This window comes from Parambassis ranga, chromosome 18 (genome assembly GCF_900634625.1).
Source record: "Parambassis ranga chromosome 18, fParRan2.1, whole genome shotgun sequence".
NCBI classification, from domain to species: domain Eukaryota; kingdom Metazoa; phylum Chordata; class Actinopteri; family Ambassidae; genus Parambassis; species Parambassis ranga.
Window position 1 is genome coordinate 2,417,979 of NC_041038.1, and position 21,540 is coordinate 2,439,518.

The window sequence follows — 21,540 nt, forward strand, 5'->3', positions numbered from 1 at the left end:
TCTTCTCATTCACACACACGCTTCAGACATAATAAAGATAGAGTCAGTCACAGCTAAATGCTATTTATTTAGTATTTATTTTGTTCTTCAAACAAAAGCCAAACTATTTACACATCTTTCAGTTGTTCTTTTCCAAAATTTGTCATTACATGTATGCTGTTATTTTAAACAACATTCAAAGACTTATTAAGCAAAGAAGCTGAGCTGACTGGGTTTAGATATATATTTTTTTTTCACTAGGGTTAGAAGTGCAGGTGCAAAGAACCACCATGATGATCAAGCAGACACAGGCCAGGAAGTGACAGGATCCTGCAACAAAGGCTGCAACAAATCAAGCTGGACTTTTTGACAATACTGCAGTTTATCCAATCATAAAAGCTTTTGTAGTGCAGTAAAACAGATCAACAAACTATTCCTGCCACACACACAATATCAGCCTTTAAAAATGTCTAACATAGGTTCACAAATAGGATAATTGATCGCAACCTCATATCTTTGAAGTCAATTCCTGTCGCGGCAAGTGATTGCAACAATTTTAAGTACACTAACCATTCAGTACTATTCAAATTTTTTGACATACAGAAGCATACCGCAGCTACTTTAATCTATAACAGATAAATATGCCTCCAAAACCTCAGCCAATTCAAGTGTGTCATAAATCTATGCTGATGGTATTAAATTCAGGATTAAAAACTGCACATTGTTCAATTAAGGATACATTATGAATCGACTAAAATCTCTCAAATCTGGTTTGAATATATACACTGAACAAGACCTGTCCAAGACTTCCTTCTAGATTCAGATGCACAAAAAACTGGTCATTTCCTCATCTACTCACAGCCAAATTCAGATCCACCTCATGGTTTCAGTGTCAAAATCCACAAATACTCATAAATTATGCCATTGTCCTCACAATCACAATCATACTGAGCTGTCATCTTAAAACTGAAAAAAGTACCTTTTACCTTCCACGGGAGTGTAAAAAAATAAACGCAGTAACTCACTCTGGTTCAGTTCTGCTTGCAGCTGTAAATCCAACAGTTTAGATACAGCAACAAGTCTGTGATTCTCTACAACCTACCCAGTCAGCTCAGCTGCACACAGTACAGACTTCAGCCCTTTATTAAGCCTGCAACTTCAGCAATAATATAAACAGGAACTCTGATCAACTCTTCATCTTAATTAAAACAAAAAAGGGCAACAAAAAGCCAACCACCAGGAAAATGAGATCAATCGAAAACACTGCTCTATTCTGTAGTTAACTGGTTACTTTAAAGGTGATCCGATGTATATTTAGCAGGTTTTTACAGGACAATTCTGCTAGCCAACAGAAAACAGTCTTGTTGAAACCTCCTTTCCTTAGAGTACAGTTAACAAGGTGGTTTCCAACCTAAAAGTCTTTGTTTGAGAACATTTTCAGTTAGCCATTCAAGACTATACAATTTAAGGCATGTTGAACAGAGCAAAACTCACTATGAGAAAAATCAAAACACAAAGTTTTACATTATTTACAAAGCTCAGCATTTGTATTGATGAGCATTGATGCTTGTGTGTCTTTGTGAGCTCTGATATTGATGTATCCCTGTTATGTGTGCAGACATGGTTCCAGAGGAAAGCCAATGTATCTTTTGCTGTGTACATGTAGTGTGTCTGCTGCTCCTTTTGCGCTCTAGAATCTATGTGGCATGTAGTTCTGTGTTTGTGTTGCGTCAAAGTCTTTTTTTTGTACAATTCTTTCAGTTTATCCAGTTCCACAGCTGCAGGGATTACCGGTGGCTGAGATGTAATCCAGCCATGTCTGCTATAACGTATTCCCTCGCTCCATCTCCGACCATCAGGGCAGGTCTTCTGTCCCAGGGGTTAGAGGACCTCTACACAACCACCTCAAGAGTTTCAGGCCGGGGTAGATGATGGCATCCGGGCAATGACGTTCTATCCTCTTCCTCACTGAAGAGAGCATGATGAAATCACATACCCTTCTGAAACGGAGGGGTCGATAAACCTGTAACTTCATCTGGAAACTTTCCAACTGATAATGCCAATGGTCTGCCCTGTCCGAGGTCAAGAAAAGTTTCTTCGGGATTAAAGTTCAAAAGGACAGGTTTAGGGTAAACTGGTTCATGGGCTGGCTGTAGATTAGATCCTCATTGCAGAGGGCAGCAAATGAAGCACAGCCAGACTCCTGTGAGAAGGCAGAAAGGAATCATCAATGAACAATCCTATTGAAAACACTGTAAAATGTAGCTGTAAAATGCGTCACATTACAAAAGTAAAGGTCTTACCAGTGCCAAGCACCTTTCTTCCTGTGGTCACTCCACAGCTCTCAAGGCAGTCATCAGGTTAGGGAGCCAAGTGGAAGCATCCTTGCCAACAGCTCATGAAATCCATGTCTGCCTCTTGACTGTGGGTGTTGATCAAACACTAATGGGGCTCTTTGTAGCCACTGCAACATCCATTTTTAAAATCAGTCTTGGAGCCACTGTAGCATGTCCCAACAAATCTGTCCATGTGGTTTTTCATTCCGTCCCCCATTATTTCAGGGTTACAAGCAAAACTAAAGGAAACTCAATGCGAGTCTATCTCAAACTAGAATCAAAAAAGATTGGTTTTCTTGAAGAACATTCACTCTGTAGAATCAGCGTCTTATGAATTTTCCTTCATCCATTTGCAAATTTTCTTTCTACTCTGAAAGTTAATACAAAAATATGGTTATATACAGGAGGTGAGAGAAGACGCACTTCTCCAGTCTCGTATTTCAGTTTGGGAATCTTTTCAGTGACTTTTTCAAAAGTCTTAGCAATCCTCCTGTTGTAATTGTGCTCCCATCCCCAGAATTGTACCTCACAGCTTGAATGAACAAAAGTGCATAGGTGAGTTGGTGAGGGCTTATGAGGGTTGAGGTGAAGACAAGTGCACTAACCACGTGTACTCATATTGCCCTCTCAGTTCCCTCCTGGGTTAAGCAGCCCTGCACTCCGTTTTCCACAAACAGAGCCCATCCTTGATTTTTCCCCCCTCCCGCCTCTGCTCCGTGGTTGATCATCAAGTCTCAGGACCCACAAACAAAGGTCCAATTAGAGGATCTTGTCCATGTTGTTGTGATGCCTACCACTCTTCCTCCAAAAAAAATAAAAATAACCCTCACACCACTCAATGTCCATATGGCAGAAGCGCACTTGCAAACACCACCCGTCTTATGTGGGAAGAAAAAATGTAAAAAAAAAAAAACAAAAAAACAAAAACAAAAAAACTGCACCCACAGATATCCATGTGGTTTGTAAACAACCAAAGCTCCAGTATGGAATAAAAAGAGTCCTTTCATTTAATTCTTAGTCACCATTTGTACGACCAGGATTGTAGAGGCAGTGTGTTTAACTGTATCCATCCCGACTTTTTTTCCTTCTCCACTGTATAAATGAAAAAAAGAGACCTCGCAAAATTCTTTGAAGCTTTTTTGTGTTTTGTTTCCATTTTTGAAATCTTCTGAGGAAAAAAAATCCGGTATCAGCACGGGTTTCTTGTCATTTTTTTGGAATACATTCAATATTTTCTTAAGAAAGAAATAATACACACTTCACATGGCAAAAATGAAACAAAAAAACTGAAAAACAAATTAAGGAAAAAAAGAAAGAAAAAAAAAACACAACAAAAAATAGCAGCCCCAAGTGCTCATTTTCTTAGTCCAAATACTTTTTTAAACTTTGTATATAATGTATATATTCATATATATTTTTCATTTAAAAAAAGAAAACTCGTCATTATCAAATTGCAACAACGAATAAGTAACACAATATGCTAACATTTCATGCACCGTCCTGTGCACGTGCACATTAAGATGCTGTATTTTTTTTTTTCAGAGTCAGAAACTCGACACCTTTCATTCACAAGTTCGAGAGCTGACAAAAGGCAACGTGATCACACCCCAGGAAAACAGACTGGACTAACCTTCTGATGGATCACCCCTAGACTCAACTAGAAATATTTACGATATGAACATACATACACTGTGCTGAGCACTGACACACATCACACTCACTCTCAAAAAAGAGTTAATGTCTCAATGGCCATGCACCCTATCAAAGTTCTTAGGCACAAATGTGCATTCATACACATACAAAAAAAGCACATGTTTTCAAAATGAGTACCTGTAGTTTTAACTCATTTCTATGAACAGTAAATGAACATGTACTCTGGAAAAAAAACACACCAACAAAATCTCATTCAGATGCACACACAGTAATGTCCCTCATGATTCGCCACGTCTGCTAGTCCTTTCAGGCTACAAACGGAGAAGCTAAGGGAAATAAACTAGTGGTGGTCATGTAATGAGAGCAAAGCTAACATTTACAAATGTATGTATTTCTATTTTTTTATATTGGGATGAAGAGCTGGTGAGAGAAAGGATGTGTTGTGCAATTGCCCCTTTCTCTCTCATTCAGTCACACTCAAAACATACAGATCAAGCCCCTATTTGGAAAGGGAGACACATACATACACACACACTCCCTAAACATGAGAATACAAAATTACCATCTGAACAAAAAAGACAAAATGGCCTCTTATGTTTCATACATCTTGGTGAGCAACAAAAGAAAAAAAAAAAAACATTGTGCAGACTGTATATTACTGACACAAACCATCCATCACACATCAGCCACGCACTCTCACTCACCCATACACATTCACAAAAATATTCACTTCTATAACTAACCCCATTTGTTTTTTTGTTTTTTTTGTGTTTTTGTTATGTCTTTTTTTAGGCAAGTGCAAATCTTCAAGTTTTTTATAATCCATTTTTCAATAGCTTTACTTTTTATATAAACGTAAAAAAATCTAAACAAGAGAAATATCAACAGTGTTTGTCTTTTGAGAAAGGATTTGCTCTCTGATAAGGTTTCAACTAAAGGTCCCCCTGAAAACCTAACAGCCTGACCATTCACCCCCGACTGACTGTTTCACCGCTCCTTCCAGTTCCAACGCGCATGCACACAGATGTGTATGTACACACACACTGTATGCGCGCTGATTCCGAGCACACACATACACACATATGAAAAAAAACTATTCAAATCCCATCTCAATAAAGTGCATTAGTTCAGTATAAGGTGCTTAATCTTTTGAGTGCCAGAGGATACCCATCTTCCTTTTAAACTCACCTCACCTCACCCCCCTCTCCCCTGCTCTAGTGATCAACTGGTGCAGCAGGGAGCCCTTTTCCCCCCATCCAGAGGGAAAGGTAGAGTGGGAGGCGCAGATCTAAGGCGCCTCCACCCTGCACCTCCCCTTATGTTTGCCCCCTTCCCAACGCCTCCCTCCCCCACCCCCTGGTTCCCCCAGCAGTGCACATTCGTCATCAGGTTTGTCTGATTAAAAAGACAGAAGGCCTCAGGTAGCTATTGCTGCTGCGCTGCGTCACATCAGTAATCCTCCACCATCTCCATCTCATTCAGGCTCAGACAGTCGCCCGTGTTGTGGAATGAGTACCCTGCAGGGAGGAGGAGGGCAAGGAGGGCAGAGAGTAGAGAAAGATCAGTGGAAGATAGAGGCTAGCTTACACTGTGTAATAAAGTGAATAAAGATAAACCAAAAATAATTATAATTATATAAAAAGGAGGCCTCAGTTTTGGAAATGTATGAAATTTCTGACCAGTTTGTGGACTGCTGCATAAAAGAAAATCCAAGCTAAGTAACATGGGTTTACACTTAAGGCTGTTCCATACTCCATGAGAACAGAAAACAGAGAACTCGCTCCACGGGTGGTAAGAGTAAAAAAAAAATAGTTCGTTTCGGCACGGAGGTACCATACTCTGCGAGAAGTGTGTGCATACGGCCCTCCTACGCAGCACACGTCACACACAAAAGGTTGACAATGCAGTTGTATTGCAAATTGTGTGCACAGACGTGGTTACCTGGCCGATAATGCTCAGGGAAGAAGGCGTATAGCATGACTATAGATAGAAGGTTAGTGTAGCTGACTGTAGCAGACCTCTGGTCTGTGTGAGTTGAATTCTGTGAACGTGTGGATGATTGTCTGCAATAATACGTCTCATCTCCCGGTGTTTAATGTGCGAGTCCAGCCTCTGTAATGCCGTGATCAATACTGGGATTAATTTTTATCGCCACCTTTGGACAGACACGTTCCTCTGTGCGCCGTGTTTCTCCTTCCAGGAGCTGTTTGCCAGATGCTCATCTAAACTGTCCATCGTCGCTGTACTTCCTCCTTCTGTCTGTGTGTTCTGCACCTGCGCTTCACCACATTCATCACGCCCACAATAAATTCCGACCAATCACAGTATGGTTGACGCACAGCCTTGAGAGAAAAAGTTCTGCCCGGGCCATGTGTCCGAGAGAGCTGCACAACGGGCAGTCAGAGAGAAAAATGACGTCATTTTGTGGGTGTAATGTCGGAGGGAGGGAGTTCTCTGTTCTCGTGGAGTATGGATCCAGCTTTAAAAGCTCGAAAGGCTATAGACAGGTATCTACATAAACTTTATACAGAAGCCTCTCTAACACTGCTCACTCATTACTTAGATGGGGCACAAATAAATAGTGAGGAAAATGCAGGACTTTCTGCATTCGGTCTTTGTTTGATGCAGACGTGTTCAGCTGGTGTTATCTTATGTTTTGTATAATCACAATGCTACGCTGGGTCCAAGCGGTTTAAAAAGTAATGAATGAATGTCACTCTGGTGGGGTTACATACCTAAGATGCTGGGGTCAGAGTGCAGCATCATGGGTTGTTTCTTCTTCATCTTTCCCCCCTGGTTATCATAGAGACCAGCCTTGCCCATATGGTTGGCCTGAAACATGGACTGCAGAGTGCTTGGATTCATACCTCGCATTGAGTCCTTCAAAAAAGAGAGAATGAAGATGATCATACACATGGAAAACAAACGTCAAATATTTTTCTATCTAAATATTGAGCCAGTAGAATCCAGAAGGTTTTATGAAGAAATGACTGCCCTCTCTTGTCAGTGCATCCAGCAACTACTCCATTTGCTTCTCCCAGTTGCTGTGTGTCTCCATGAATCATGTACAAAATGTGCAAACCATACAAATGCAAGGCACTGTTTTTCCCCTAACAACTACTACTGTTTGTATGTACAGTTCAGAGACACATTTGCATTTACCTGCAGAGGGAAGTTCATGTTCAATCCAGCCACTTCCTTTGATAACTAGGGCAAAAACAGAACAAGAATTATAACCACAGTATACCATTCATACTCATTAACCTTCTGTATGATTAACTATTGTATTTATGACATTTGCCATTCTAAAATGGAGAAAGTTCATCGACTATGGACAGTTTTGATGAGCAGCTGGCAAACAACAAAAGGTGGTGATGCCTGCATATTAAGAAATTAATCCCAGTATTGATCACGGCATTACAGTGGCTCGACGTGCACATTAAACACCAGGAGACAGGATATATTATTCCAGACAGTCATCTAGGGCTGTCCCGATCCGATATTGATATCGGATGTCTGTCCGATATCAGCCAAAAAACAAATATCGGATTTTATCGGAAGGCATCCTAAATCTCCGATATCAACGCTCTGATAAAAGTAGGTGACGCTTCACACTCCATCACAGTAGTTGGCGGTAGTGCACCCGTTGCTGCCGCCCACTGAAGAAGAAAAGCGCCCAGCTTCAGCATGTAGAGATCACGTGATCACAACAAGTGTGTGTACGTGTGCGACTGTAGCAAGGAGGCTGTGTGGCAGTATTTTTCCTTATAGTTGGACAAAGACATTGCAGCTACGTGCAAAACTTGTCATGCTCACATTTCCCGAGGAGGCACAGAGGCAAGGAAGTTTAATACGACCAACTTCATCGCACATTTGAAGCAGCACCACAAACAACAATATGAAGAGTTTAAGAAGATCACCGAAGCAAAAAAACAAATATCCTCTCCCTCCCTCAAACAACCAACTATACTAACTATAGCTTTAAATGAGCTGCTGCAGTCCACACACCTTTCTGGACAAGGGCCTTTCCTGCTATCACAGTAAAAACAACGCAGGAGAACCAACAGAATGCACAAGCGTGCCACATTTGAAATATATGAACTTATCCCCTACTGATGTAATGCTAGAGAAGGAAACGAAATAAGGGGGTGGTCTTGTCTCATATTCTGAGTTTCTAGATACACTAAAGGCACATAATTGGGGCATTTGCATGCTTTACCCCCTTAAAAAATGCATTGAGCTCAGGTCTACCTGTTGCTGCTGTCTCTGTTGGTTGGCTTTCTGTTTGGCACGTCGCTCCAGAAACTGTTTGGCGAACTCTTTGGCTTCCACTGTGTCCCCTAGGTAGGACCGGATGAAATCCAGCACTGCATAGGGAGACTCCACCTCCTTCAGGTATGCCACAATGGTGGCAACTTCATAAAGACATAGTTTAACATTAGCAATAATGAGACTGTGGGTGTATTTAAGTTCTATTGTGCCTCATAGTAATTAGAAGTCTTAATTGAGGATAAATCCTACACACCGCTGACATTGCTAAATGTGTAAATGTTGAGCAGCTTACCATCCAGAGAGGAGGAAGAGTTGTTGGCAGAGGTGTTGAGAGCATGCAGCATCTGTTCACACCAGGTGGTGAAGCCATCCTGTGGCTTCATGCCCTGCAGCAGCTTCAGCAGCTTCTCCTCCTCCTCCGTCCGCTTACGACGCATCATATACTGATCGCTGTAAAGGACATACATTAATGATTGAGACATGCACATATAAATATGGGTTGCATTTTTATTTGAGACATTTGGCATAAAGCAAAGACACATACAGATCTGTTTAATCTAGAAAACCAATATTACATTGTAAAATGACATACCTAAGAGACGGGCTGCTGCGGCTGTTTTTCAAGCCCATGTTGTTGTTGCTGTTTCCACGCAGGCTGCCTTGGTTTTTTACAGCCTCATCCCACATGCCCATGCTGCCTGAAGACCCTCCACTACTACTCTTGCCCTCCAAACCGCCAGGCCCGCCCCACATGCCAACCCCATCCACCCACTGTCCGCCCATAGAGGAACTCCCCATGGACATACCAGAGTGCTGGGGGAGGGGGAAGAGAAAATCAAGGTAAAGGAATGGCCAATAGTAGTTTCTATTAGACATTTCATTAATAGAAATATTAACTGTATAATTAAAACTTACGCGGTCTCTCTGCTGCTGGGCTCTCTGTTGCTGCTGCTGCTTCAGAAGCCTCTCAGCCTCCTGCTGCATTTCCATCAAAGCTAAAGCCGGGGTCTTTGCAGACTTACTATGCCCAGAGGAAGAAGCTCCACTCCAACCTGAGCTGCCTACCCCAGGTCCCTGCTGCTGAGGAGCCTGCTGCAGCAATTTCATGATCAGTTCTTGCTGCTGGCGACACTAGAGGAAGACATGACAGAGGGCATCATGTTAATAAATGTGCCACTGCATTTAAAGACCCTCCGAGTCACAAATACTTGAGCAAAACTAACCCCATTTCAGGTTTAATGACCCATGCTGTAACGTAATAAACATTTACTTGTTCATAGAATATGTAAGACATTTCCTTCATCTCACCTGTTTGCGTCTGAAGAGTTCCTCCTCTTCCCTCCTTTTCTGCTCCTCCTGTTGCCTCCTCTTCTCCTCCCTTCGCTTACGCTCTTCCTCCTCGTGCTTCGCCCTGAGTTCAGCGTCTCGCCTCTCCTGCTGGAGCTGAAGGAAATACATAATCAAATGAACTGAATTAGTAACACTGTATACAGGAACAATTCATTTTGAGCACCAGACTCTCACCTTCTGAAGCTGTTCGAGAGTTGGACCCTGAGTAGAAGGATTCATTGTTATGTCCCAAAGACTGGCTTCACCGCCTATATGGATATAAAATCAGCTTATTTTAGTTGTAGTAGTTGTCCTTTTATATGTTAATGTTAATATGTTAATATGTTGTAAATAGCAGCACTCCTTATTGTACCTGATGGCTGTGAAGCTGAGGTATGCATGTCCCACATGGACCCTGTATCTGGCACTGACATCGACCTGTTCATCGAAGGCATCATACCCTGCTCACTGCACCTGGGGAACAATGCACAACCCAATGTGTCAATTTAAGTCCAAAGTTGTCATTTACTCTGATCAGGCAGTCAGATTAATCTGGACCTTCTATGCTCACCTGTTAATGAGCTGGAATAGCTGCTGCTGTTGGAGCTGCTGATAAAGAGCTGCTGCTGCCAGCTCCTGTTGCTTTTTCAGGCGCTCCTGGTCCAGGTTTCCCTGAAAAAAGGGGTCACCAAAAAAAATCCTCAAACACAAATACCATAACAACTGCAACTAAATCTATTGAAGGTTTGTGGACCCAATTGCATTTCAAGATGTTAACATCTTGTCAACTGGATGTTAAAGAAAAATGTAAACTGTCTAAAACTCAGACACATACAGATGCAAAGACACATGATTAAATTTTGTAATGTATTATATAAAACTGGTCATATTTTGCTTTAAAAAGGTATTTATCCACCAGAATGTCTATAGAATTAAGTGTGCAGTAACTCCTCATGTTTTCTTTTGACCTTATTTGAATTTAGCTTTCTAGTAGAACAGTCAGACAGAATAGGCATTCTCATTTGCATCCACCCCTCCCCATCCTCTAGGTTGGCTGAGCTTTGACTCACAGTCCCGGCGGGCCCCCGGTTGGGCTGCGGGCGCTGCGTTGATGGTAGCTGTCTCACCAGCAGGGGCGGCGGGGAGGGCCCTGGGGCGAATGGCACTCGGCCCCACATCTTGATGACATCCCCCAGGGGTTGGAAGCCCTCATCACAGCCCCGCTTCACCAGCAGGGTCATGGTAAAGTAGCCAGCCTGAAACCACTCGCACATTTCCACCGTGGTGAATGGACCTGGTCAGTGGGTAGAACAGAAACATATTTCCAAAACAGAAGAGAACTGAGCTGATACTTTCTATCTGTTAAATAATTCTGACTGTACATTGCTGTGATTCAGCAAAGCACTACAATATTTGTATATGTAAATGCAGTAAAATTCGCTATATTAGAGTGTACCCTGGATCTCTCCCTGGGGGTCCTTGTAGAACCACTTCATGGCAGCCTCGTGAGTTAACGGCAGAGCAGCTGCTGTGTTCCTGGTCTCCTGGTGCTGCTGCAGAGCTTGTGTGAAACACTCCTCCTCCAAAGAGGTATCTTGCAGAGATGCCACCATCTTTTCTGCCTCCTACACAAATATGCAACAGCTTCATTATTTATTCAGTATATAAACAGGCTACAACTCCATTTCTAAATTGCATGGTTCACAAGAATACAGTGCATTAATCTATAGTTATGGTCTCACACATAGTTTCAGTCCTGGTCAAGTGAGTTAGACAAAATCATGTTGATAGTTCTACCTGCTGCATGTGTTTCATGCCTTCATCGTCCTCAGTGTCTCCTCCAGATGCAGGAAGGAGCGGAGCAGTAGAGGACGGGGGTGGCGGGGGCAGATTTGAAGAGGCGGTGGTGCTGGGGCTATGCTGGGCCTTAGAGCCTACAACAGCAACTATGTCTGACACAAAAACAACAACAATAACAAGAAACATGAGTAAAACAATGGGTCCTATTTTTAGTATTTCCATTTGTGGGATAGTGATGTTGAATGTGAGTGGAGGAGCCACCTACTAGCTCTCTGTTTAAAAGAGCAGGAAGAAAACGTCCAGTAAACAAGATATTAAATGACTGTGGCTAAAAATATTCTATATCAAAACCAAATATCAATGTGGCCAGATTTCCTCTCTCTCCCGCTCACATAATCATGCACACACACTGTCGTGTGACTAAAAAGGCTGAATGCAAGACAGATTTAGGACAAGTCACCTGAAGCATCATATAAAGGACTTTAATGTTAAAAACTACATGTTTTGCACAATAAAAAAAAGTTTGGACAGTGAAGAAGAGAGGGTAGGTCTGCAAATTATTACTGTTGACAGAATGGTCTACACAGACCTCAGTGAAATACTTTTAACAAAACCTACCTTCACCAGGCGCGCTATTGATCTTGACAGAGTGGCTGTTGCTCAGCTGAGTGTTATCCACCACTTGACTAGCAATGCTAGGTTTGGACTCCAGCGATGGGGGGCTGGTATGGGCTGGAGGAGAAGAGGAGGGTGATGTTGGTTTCATCTCGCTATCCATTACAGCAGAGATTGCTTCTTTGCCCTCTGTGAGGCCAGGAGTGAGAAAAGGAAGAAAAAACTTGAAGTAGGATGCCACAATCACTGTAACTTAATTCACCTTGAGAATATGATTAGGATAAACTGGAGAGAACAAAGTTCAAGGATTAAGTCTCACCCTTGTCGTTGTCTCCTTCTGCACTGCTCCGCTCTGTGTCAGCAAGGCTCTCCTCTTCCTCCTCCTCCTCTATTCCCTTAAACTCCAACTCTTCCTCCAGGATTGTCTCCTTGCCCCCCTTCTAATACAGGTATACAAAGGGGAGACCCAAGAGAAAAAAATGTGAGTGTGACAGAAATAAAATAATTACATTACAAACATAATGTTACAAACATATATAATATGTTACAAACATATAAATAATAATAATCAAACAAGATTTTTTTTTAATTTTTTTTTTTTACACACTTTCATTGGCATGAAAGCTCCAGAGGAGTCAAAAGTCCCCATCTCTCCATCCTCTTCATCAGTACACCACTCAGGAAGGCCGTCCCTGTCATCCTCCAGACCTTCACTGCCGGCACGTCTGCGGCCACCACCATGACCCTCAGAGTCTCGGAAGTCGAAATCAAACTTCCTCCGCCGATTTTCACCAGGACCACTGTGGTCCCGCCAGCCTGCTGAGCGAGGACCACCATCTGAAACAGAAATGAACCACTGTCAGTTCAAAACTGTAGCACTAAGCAGGGTGCTACTACAAAGGGAAAAAAAAGGTTTTACAAGATAAAGGCAGCCATGTAGTTAGGCTTTGGCCTAGTAATAATAAAAGGCAAGGTAATCTGTTAGAACTGACACTTCCAAGTGCTGTTTTAAGTTAAACCCAACTGTATCTTGTAAGATTCCTTTTCTGCCACAAGATGTCAGTGTACCAACCTTAAAATGGATGCTGCCAGACACATTACTTAACAAATCACAGAATGCATAATAATGTAAATCACTGATGACCAGGCTTGTGGTATATACAATGCTTTTTAATTTCCTTCTCCAACTAAAGTGTTATAATCTAATGTTGGAGGATTGGACTCTAAATAGGGACACCTGTCTTCATATTTCATTTAAAGTCTTTATTAGATTATTAATTAACAACAAAACAGGCTAGTTTACTGGCTGATGTGCTCCAGGTCTAATCTATGTATTTAAAACATTATGATGAAACATTTAGTATTAACAGATTTATCCATGTTGGCCACATATCCGGTTGTTTTACCAAGGCAGAGTGTTAAATCCTTTTAATCACTGGTTTAATGAAACCCTTTTGAAGTATTGCATCAAAGCTGCTGAATTGCATAGCAAAATGTATGTTGATTGCCCATCATGCATTTTTAAAGGCAAATAAAGTTGCTGTCTTTTTTTTAATCTGCAGCTTGTTTCATAGTTTGAAGGAGTAGTACAATAAATAAATATTTGCTTTTTATCATACCATCCCTGCGGGGTCCAGCGAGTCTCCAGTTGCTGCCTGGTTCCCCCTCGTCTTCCTCCTGTTCCTCTCGGAGGGTGCGCCAGTTATCGCTGTCAGCCCTTGTGTACTCCTTCCTCCCTGGACCCACGGGAACTCCAGTTTCTTCAAAGCCAGGGCGCCCCACCTCCCGCCGCAATGGTTTCTCAAATCGACGCTCACCCCTGAGAAAAGAAAGGAAATGAAGAGAAAATTATACCATTTAAAATGATAAGGTGGGGAAAACAAAGTCCAAAACATGCATCACACTACCACAGATACTAATCACATATCCATGGATAAAAACTGTGGAGAACTAGTACATAAATTCACTTGCATTTAAGAAGATCACAGATGATACATGCAGAGGGGAGATAAACCACCACACTTAAGCAAAAACATTCAAAAATTCTGGAACAGATTACAGTGGGTGACAGCTTCACTCAGCAACAACAATATAGGCTTTAATTGTGCAGTTGAGCGCTTGGAAGTCATGACCTAACATTTTTCAAGGACATTTTTGAAAGCGCAGGTATTGTGTGTTGTTATTTTTCCTTACCGGTCATCCCAGCTCTGGCTGCGGTGTATTTCTCGGACGCTACGACCAAAACCAACCTCCGCATCTTCAATACTTCTTTGGTAGAATCCACCTTCACCACGACCTCGACCTGTTTACACACAGATAATGAGCTGTTGTATGCACTTAAATGTAAGAAAATAACACCAGCTAAGATGACTTCTACTTGCAGGCAGTCACACGCATTAACACATCCACACAAAGTATGGAACCCTCACATCATCATTCTTTTAAGTTGTTTCCTTGGTTGTTCTGAACCAGTGTGTACATTAGCATGTGTGGAGTGCTGTGTATGGACAAGGTGGGTGTATAAGCCTGCTGGTTTTACACAGGTGTGGTCAGACAAAAGAAGACTATTTAGGACAGGCCAAGAGGAAATGTGCTGCATCAAGATGGTGGAAGAAAGAGGGGAAATAAACACTTAAGTAGCTGCCTTAAAGACATTGTTTTACTTTGCTTGGATAACAGCCAGTGTAGTTTCAGCCAAAGGTTTTAGGCAGCATTCTGTTGTTGCTGGACTTGTCGCTTAAGTTTAAGTGATTGTGAATTCATCACAAGTGCACTCAGAAAGAATCAGCGCTTATATTTGTTACTTTTTCCTCATTTTTTCCCTTTACCTCGACCTCCTCGTGTGGCCCCTCGTCCACGGACCCCTCCAGCTGGGGCAGCCCCGCCCACCCCTTTTCCCATGAGCCTCAGCACCGCCACACTGTTCACAGACATGGAGAAGTTTCTCTACAAAGTGAGTGGAGAGAGCAAAAGAGAGGAATTTTAGGAATGTGATCTTACAGGCATATCTGTCAACACACAGAGCAGTTTAATTCAGAACTGGGGTTGTATCGAGGTAAGACACCACATGGGGTGAAAACAGTTCACCCATAGCAAGCATCAGTGCATCTGTAAGAATGTGGTTGTGGCAGACCTGCTCCTCCTCGGTGAGAGGCACCAGTGCCAGTGGCTGCATGGGCTCTTCTTGCAAAATAGCAGCAAACTCCTTATCCTGCATGTCCTCTGGGACCTACAAACAATCACAGTGGGTGCATAAGTCTAAAAGAAAAAAAAGACTGAAACAAACTCTAGCATATTAAGTTGGAGGTTGGTAGTATTTGCAATGCAAATAGAGGCTGAGAGAGTTTAAAACAATACACAGCACATATACAGTAGTTAGAAAGCGCTTGATCATTCATTCTTAGCAACATTTTGCAACAATAAACCAACAAAGAGAATGCCGTCTTTTTTTCTTACCTTGTTGTCTTTGACATAAAGTGCTAACATCTCCTCTCGGCCGTAGCGGTACTCGGCCAGCTTGTACTTTGGCATGGCGGGGGAAGGAGGGGGGGACGTCACACTCCCCCCACTGGACAGTGCACGAAGCCTGTGCCAGGAAGAGTACAGAAGAAATAATTAGGATATTTTATACACTAATATTTCTCAGTAATCAAAGCGACTGGTCAGTATATGACCTTCAAGCTAATCATTTTCTTCAACCAAAAAAATACCTGTTACAAAACTAATTGTAAATTCTAAGAATACAAAGTGCTATTGCGTAACCTTGAAAAGAATTCCTTGTAATCTGCATTAGAAAGAAAATATCTAGTAGCATCCATCTTGCAACAGAGGAAAAAAAGAATTTAGCAAATGTTCTGTAACAAATCAGCATTCCTCCTACGCAGGTCCTCCTGAATACACTTGGCCAAACAGAGGTGATATATTAGCTTTCCAATCTCAAGATTTCATTTTAAAAAGCTATTACTAGCAGGCCAGCTTCCAAGGCCTGCTGTTTAACAATGGCTCCATTCACATGCTGCTACAAAGTGTGTCATTGATTCACAGCCCCACATCAAAACCATATGCAACTCAAAGATGTAGAGGTGGGTGGGGTGTAAAAGGTAAAGAAAGGCATAATGATAATTGATACTGCATGCTACCAGTTGGTAGCATGCAGTATCAATTAAGCTAGTATGCACAATACCAGTAATGATATATAATATGCAGTTCACTTTTCTAATCAGCAGCAATTAGATCTAGAACAACTCCCACACAAATATATACATACATAATCTCCTACAAGGGTCTGACAAAGGAAACATCACACAAGTCTGAAAGTTTGGCAGATTGTCTTCACTTTGAATTCTACCACAATGACTAATATACTTGCAGACTCTACAGCCAAGCAAACCTCAAATGGTCTAAATAATGTTGTAATGCTAAAGGCTTGTAAACATTCTGGCCAGACGGCTATATGTGGTGAGCACATGAACTGGCCACTCTGTGGCTTTGTCTAAAGAGTGCAAGGATAAAAATGGGTAAGAAGGGCAACTGAGAGGAAAGCAGCTGCAGATGTGTAAAGAGGGAAGTATTCCATGAAACTGGCAGAGCACCAAGAATGCACACAGCAGTCACGGGCTGTTAGAGATGGACACTGCTATGAGATTGCCTACATTAAAACTTTAAGTAGACTGACATTTTGTGACTGCAAATGAAAATGACTAAAATATATTATGGTCACATTTTTAAACAGCTTGTTCTGTCTAATCACGAATCCAGAATGATCCTAAAGCTTTACCAGTTAAATTTCTTGCTAGTCTGCCTACATTTTATATTTGCTGTTGACATGAACCTTGGCTGATTTGGGGTGTACCAAAGTTTGCAATTAACAATGTAGTGTAGTCTATTTCACTGATCTTTCCTTTTGCTGCACAGGAAATCAAAAGGGCCACAGTCAAGACGGTAATTTGTCAAATCATTGCAAATCATTACAAATCTTACAATTTAAAGTCAGGATTTACCAAGCAAAAATCTGTGTAATAATCACAAAAGCAATTACATTTATTTTTGACATGAACTACGTCTTTCAATAACCCTGAAACCATCCTGCATACAAAAGGAAGGAAATCATATAAATTACCATTCTGGGCCGAAGTTAAGAGTCTCAGCAGTCATATTCCTCACGTCCACACAGAACTGAGTATCTGAGTTAAAAAATAAAAACAATATTTTCTGTTTTGTTTTCACCTGAACAAAATACAAGTTGTCAAATTACTATAGTAATAAATATTCTTACTTACCCTGTCCAGATAATCGGAGCAGGCTGGACTGGGCTGGACCAGGCTAGAGCTGGCTGGCTTTAGTTAGGCTTAGGTGACTAGAAGGCTGAGTGGTGCTTAAGCTGTGGTCACAGAGCTCCCCAAACACACAGACACAAAGAGAATAGCTGCCAGTTTCCGGGTGCTTGAGGAATACCAGGTTATCAGGTCCTAACTAAGTAAGGAAGGGGTTTTGACAACAGTTTGGAGAATGGAAGCTCCTGCTACTCACAGCCAAAAAGGTTGTTAAACATAAAAAAGAAACAAAAAGAACCTTGGAAATTAATGATGGAACAAAATAAAACACTCTAGTAATAATGTTCTCTTTTTTTGCTTTCTTTTTTTCTTACAGCAGTTATGTCTCACATTAAAGTTAAAAATATAACAGGTTCATCAAAAAGATAACGCAGGAACAAAATAACAGCCAAAACAATGAAACAGGCTGCTGGAACAGCTGCCAAAAGCAGACGCGACTCGCACTCCTCTTTTCCTTTCACTCTCTCGCTCTGTCTTTCCCTCTGTGCCTTTTTCTCTCACTCCAACTGAAATGTGGATTGACGGAGACCCTCCAGGTGACTCCTTTATTTCCTGTCCTCCTCCCCTTGCACCACTGGAAAAAAACAGAAACACACAGAGTATGAGAATGTGATCAGAGCCATCCGGCAATTAAAAGCAAAACTCCCAAGAATCATCACTTTATGAATTAGCTGCTGGTGAGATGCTTTTTCACAGCTTTGTAGTCCCTTTACATGGTAAGAGGAAAGGAAAGGGAATTTGATTTTTTGCTGTAAAGCTTTGACACACTACTTATGCAGCACGGACTCACCAATAGGTACTGGCCCAATTTGGTCAATCTGTTACAGCACACTGAACTGGGAGAAAAGCATTCTTATTCCAAGTCTACCACTGCATCACAGTCCAGTATTCAGCCATTTGCAGCGACTTCTTTTCTTTTTATAAATGTAAGAAGTCTCTGTAAGTATTGTACTGAACCAGCTCTCAACTGCCATGGCAACTAAAACATTATCCAGACAACCAATAGTTAGTCTGCAGGAGTTACACCAATGTCTTCAATTAATATACACAAAAACATATAGTTCTGTTTTTCTTTTAGAAAATAGCTTGTTGGCCATTTCATCACAAAAATCACTGCAGAAGTTGAGAATTACTTGCTTAAAGCTGCTTGACATGGCATGTATCACCTGAGAATATAAATAAATGACATTACAGGCAGTGATTTTCTCCCTCTTTATCTGCCGACATTGTGCAGAATGCTGCAACACAGCGGGGCACCTTGCTATATGATTTTAGGACCACTGGGATAGCATACTGTGATTTTCACTGTGTATTTCTTCCATTTGCAGATCTCTGATCGGCTGTAGTTTTTTTTTTTTTTTTTTTTAAATCTTAACACAATAATTGTTGCACTATTTTTTGTCTAAACATGTGGAAATTTATTAAAAATATCCAGAATAACAGGTTTCAGTTGTTTGCTGCCTGTAGGAAATAACGTAAAGTTAGGTGAGGGACAAAAAAAATTCAGGCCATTGTAAATACTTGCATTGCTATTTCATTGCAGCTGCTAAGTAAATTCATCAAGCTCTTCCGTGATAGCTTTCTTGTTCGAGGGTTCTTAGGAAATGTAGTTACTGTGACATAACTGTTATACTGTATTTAGCACTACTCACACATGCCATTTTACATATTGTAAAGAGCAGGAAAACTACATCCCAATACCTAAGTGGCATCAGTTAGCATTGGGATCACACAGTTGTATAATTTGTGGTTTACAAAACTGATCATGAATTAAAATGGAACGCAAAACAAAACAGATATTGAATGTGATACTTGATAATACTGCAATATAAGTGTGTTTAAGACAACTGGAAAATCAGTGTTGACAGATCCAGCTTTCTGCACATTCCAACACAGAGTGGTTATGAATTATTAATTTCCCCTCTGGGGTAGTCCACTGGAGGCAAGACTTTCAACTTGCAAACTGAACGCATGTCAAACTAAACAGTAAATTAAGAGGCAAATTGTGGTAGGCAGGAAGAATAATATGACTACTTTTTTCATAAGACATTTGCCACTGTGGTTTGATAAGTCTCATTTAGATCTGAAGAGAATGGCTAATAAATATCTAGGTATGGTCTTAAAACTATGCTATATGTACAAAGAAAGCGTGGTTTTATAATTAAGTGATTTGTAATTATTTAGCAATATATGAGCAATCAAATATAGTTATGATTTACGTATGACAATTACAATAAACCCATGCATTGCGCAATTCCAGCAAGAAACAAAAACATAAAACTCCATTATACACATATTTAGCCTGCCTTAAGTTATTTTGGTTTCAAACTGTCATTACTTAACTGCAAGGGGACAACAAACTATAGATATTTAGTGTTTTGCCATATTTTTGCACAAAGAAAACTAAGGCAAGGTCATTTTGGAATAGCACTATTTGCAGAATGGAGAAATTCTTATGCTTTTCAGTATTTGTAAATTCGCTTCAAAAGGTGACGGGTCAACGATTTCAAAGAAAACAAAGATTAAATCTGTCCGACAAGAACCATTTCATCTTATCTAGTTAGTAACTGCAACAAAATGAAAAATTTAAATCTGTTTAACTCTGAAAAACGGCTAACATTTAGACACAACAGCTCGAGTTCGCGTTAGCTTCCATTACTAGCTGCGAACCACATAAAGTAACACGTTGTTCGTCTTTCAAGCCAAGTATTACAAGTCGGTTTGTGGAAGAAAGTACGATAAATCATCCGTTACACCAACATTTGACGTAAAATATCATATTTCTGTTGCATAAGCGGAATTGCTGACCGGTTAGCTTGCTACCTAACCTAGCACAAGGTATGCGTTGATCGTAAAGGCCTTGGCTTGTAGGTTCAAATGACACCAAATATGATGGCGGAGGGGGCGGAGTGTTGGGATCAGACTCCCCGGCCTGCTCCGCCAATGTGCGAACGACTACCTCCACTCGCTGGTTACAAGCTAATGCTAAAGCGTTGTAAACAAAACAAACAATAGCAAAAACAAATTAGTTTTAGCAGTAAAACACCACAATGAAAACGCTGATTTTACAACAGTCAAATCCAACACATCCGAACTGCAAGACCCGAGGTTAGCTTGTTAGCCTACGTTAGCCAGCTAGCAAAAGACAAGCTGCAAAGAGGAACCATGGCTTACCTTCACTGTTTATAGCTACCAGACTGGTTGTCTGCACGCCGTGTCTACAGCCACTATATCGTATGCATTGGTCTCTTTAAACACTGTAAACCTGTTCATTCGACAGAATATTACTTTCGGAAAGTCGTGCTCTGTATTTTATTTATTATTTTTTCCCTCTCCTCCAACGGTCGCTGCTGCGTATCAGTATGTGTCTGCTGGCTCCCAGTCGCTGCTCTTCTTGTTGTTTGTGTTTCGGAAACATGGCCGTCCGTGTGACACCACGTGACTGGACATTGACAAGCGGCTAACCAATGTTGTAGCAGGGCAAACACACCCCTATTTGCCAGCCTGCACAGTGATGTGCACCGCACGCAACGGCATTTTTAAACAGCACAGCGTCTTAACCGGACGGGTTTAATTAGCAAGTAAGCTAAAGCACGACGCTAATTTCGGCATGTAATTAAGGGCACGCGGACGGTGGTATTGACTGAATTAAAACAGACTTCCGCAAAGTTATATTATAATAAGCACTGCCCCCGAATAAGATATTGTTGGGAAATAGGCAACACTTTACAGTGAACTATATGAGTAGCAGGGCATGTTTAGTTGTAAATACGGACTGAGCATGTGTAGTGAGTCTATGGGATGCCGTAATAGCGTTCAAACACTAGAGGGCACTGTTGAATTTACAGAAGTGACCGCTGCACTTAGCTGTGTGGTGTAAAATTGAGCCATACATAAAGAAATGGTGTGGAGTTATTGAAAAATATTATTGCTGCTCATCATTTTTCATCTGGAGTATTCAAAATTAATTCATGGAATGTAATACAGAAAATATATCAGCAGTTTTTCATGTTAAGGCAAAATGTTCAAAAAATTAACAGTAACAGGACAGACACACATATAGATACAAAGGAAGTTCAATGCTGGCATGACAATTGAAAATATAAAGAAAAAAGATTCTATTATTAAAAAAATAAAAATAAACACAGAAACCTGTGCAGTAAAGCCTGGGTCACATGAACAGATAAGTAAACCTTCCAGCCAGTAGATGCCCTCTGATGATT

At 41.1% G+C, this 21,540-nt stretch overlaps 1 protein-coding gene across 2 annotated transcripts; it reads right to left on the reverse strand.

The window, feature by feature from the left end:
• Positions 1–47: 47 nt before the first annotated feature.
• On the reverse strand, positions 48–17,585 carry gigyf1a (GRB10 interacting GYF protein 1a). 2 transcript variants are annotated; one of them, XM_028428877.1, is made up of 25 exons: positions 17,264–17,585; positions 17,104–17,167; positions 15,441–15,570; positions 15,118–15,213; positions 14,813–14,930; positions 14,178–14,286; positions 13,604–13,803; positions 12,592–12,821; positions 12,304–12,424; positions 11,988–12,173; positions 11,367–11,521; positions 11,026–11,194; positions 10,697–10,863; positions 10,141–10,241; positions 9,943–10,043; positions 9,765–9,838; positions 9,549–9,683; positions 9,156–9,371; positions 8,833–9,053; positions 8,533–8,690; positions 8,220–8,383; positions 7,131–7,175; positions 6,704–6,848; positions 2,283–5,485; positions 48–2,182 (listed from the first exon to the last, which is right to left on the reverse strand). In XM_028428877.1, exons 2-24 carry the CDS (start codon positions 17,136–17,138, stop codon positions 5,418–5,420), a joined length of 3,144 nt encoding a protein of 1,047 aa, XP_028284678.1. In that variant the 5' UTR covers positions 17,139–17,167; positions 17,264–17,585; the 3' UTR covers positions 48–2,182; positions 2,283–5,417. The 2 variants fall into 2 exon arrangements, with proteins under 2 accessions (XP_028284678.1, XP_028284677.1); XM_028428876.1 differs by having other exon boundaries at positions 10,640–10,863.
• Positions 17,586–21,540: the final 3,955 nt, after the last annotated feature.

Coding starts and splice junctions, on each gene's coding strand:
- gigyf1a (XM_028428876.1), bottom strand. CDS start 17,138: ATGACTGCTGAGACTCTTAACTTCGGCCCAGAATG. Junction 12,822..13,603: donor CGCTGGACCCCGCAGGGATG/GTATGATAAAAA, acceptor TTTCTGTTTCAG/ATGGTGGTCCTCGCTCAGCA. Junction 8,691..8,832: donor CGCAGCAGCCCGTCTCTTAG/GTATGTCATTTT, acceptor TGTCCTTTACAG/CGATCAGTATATGATGCGTC.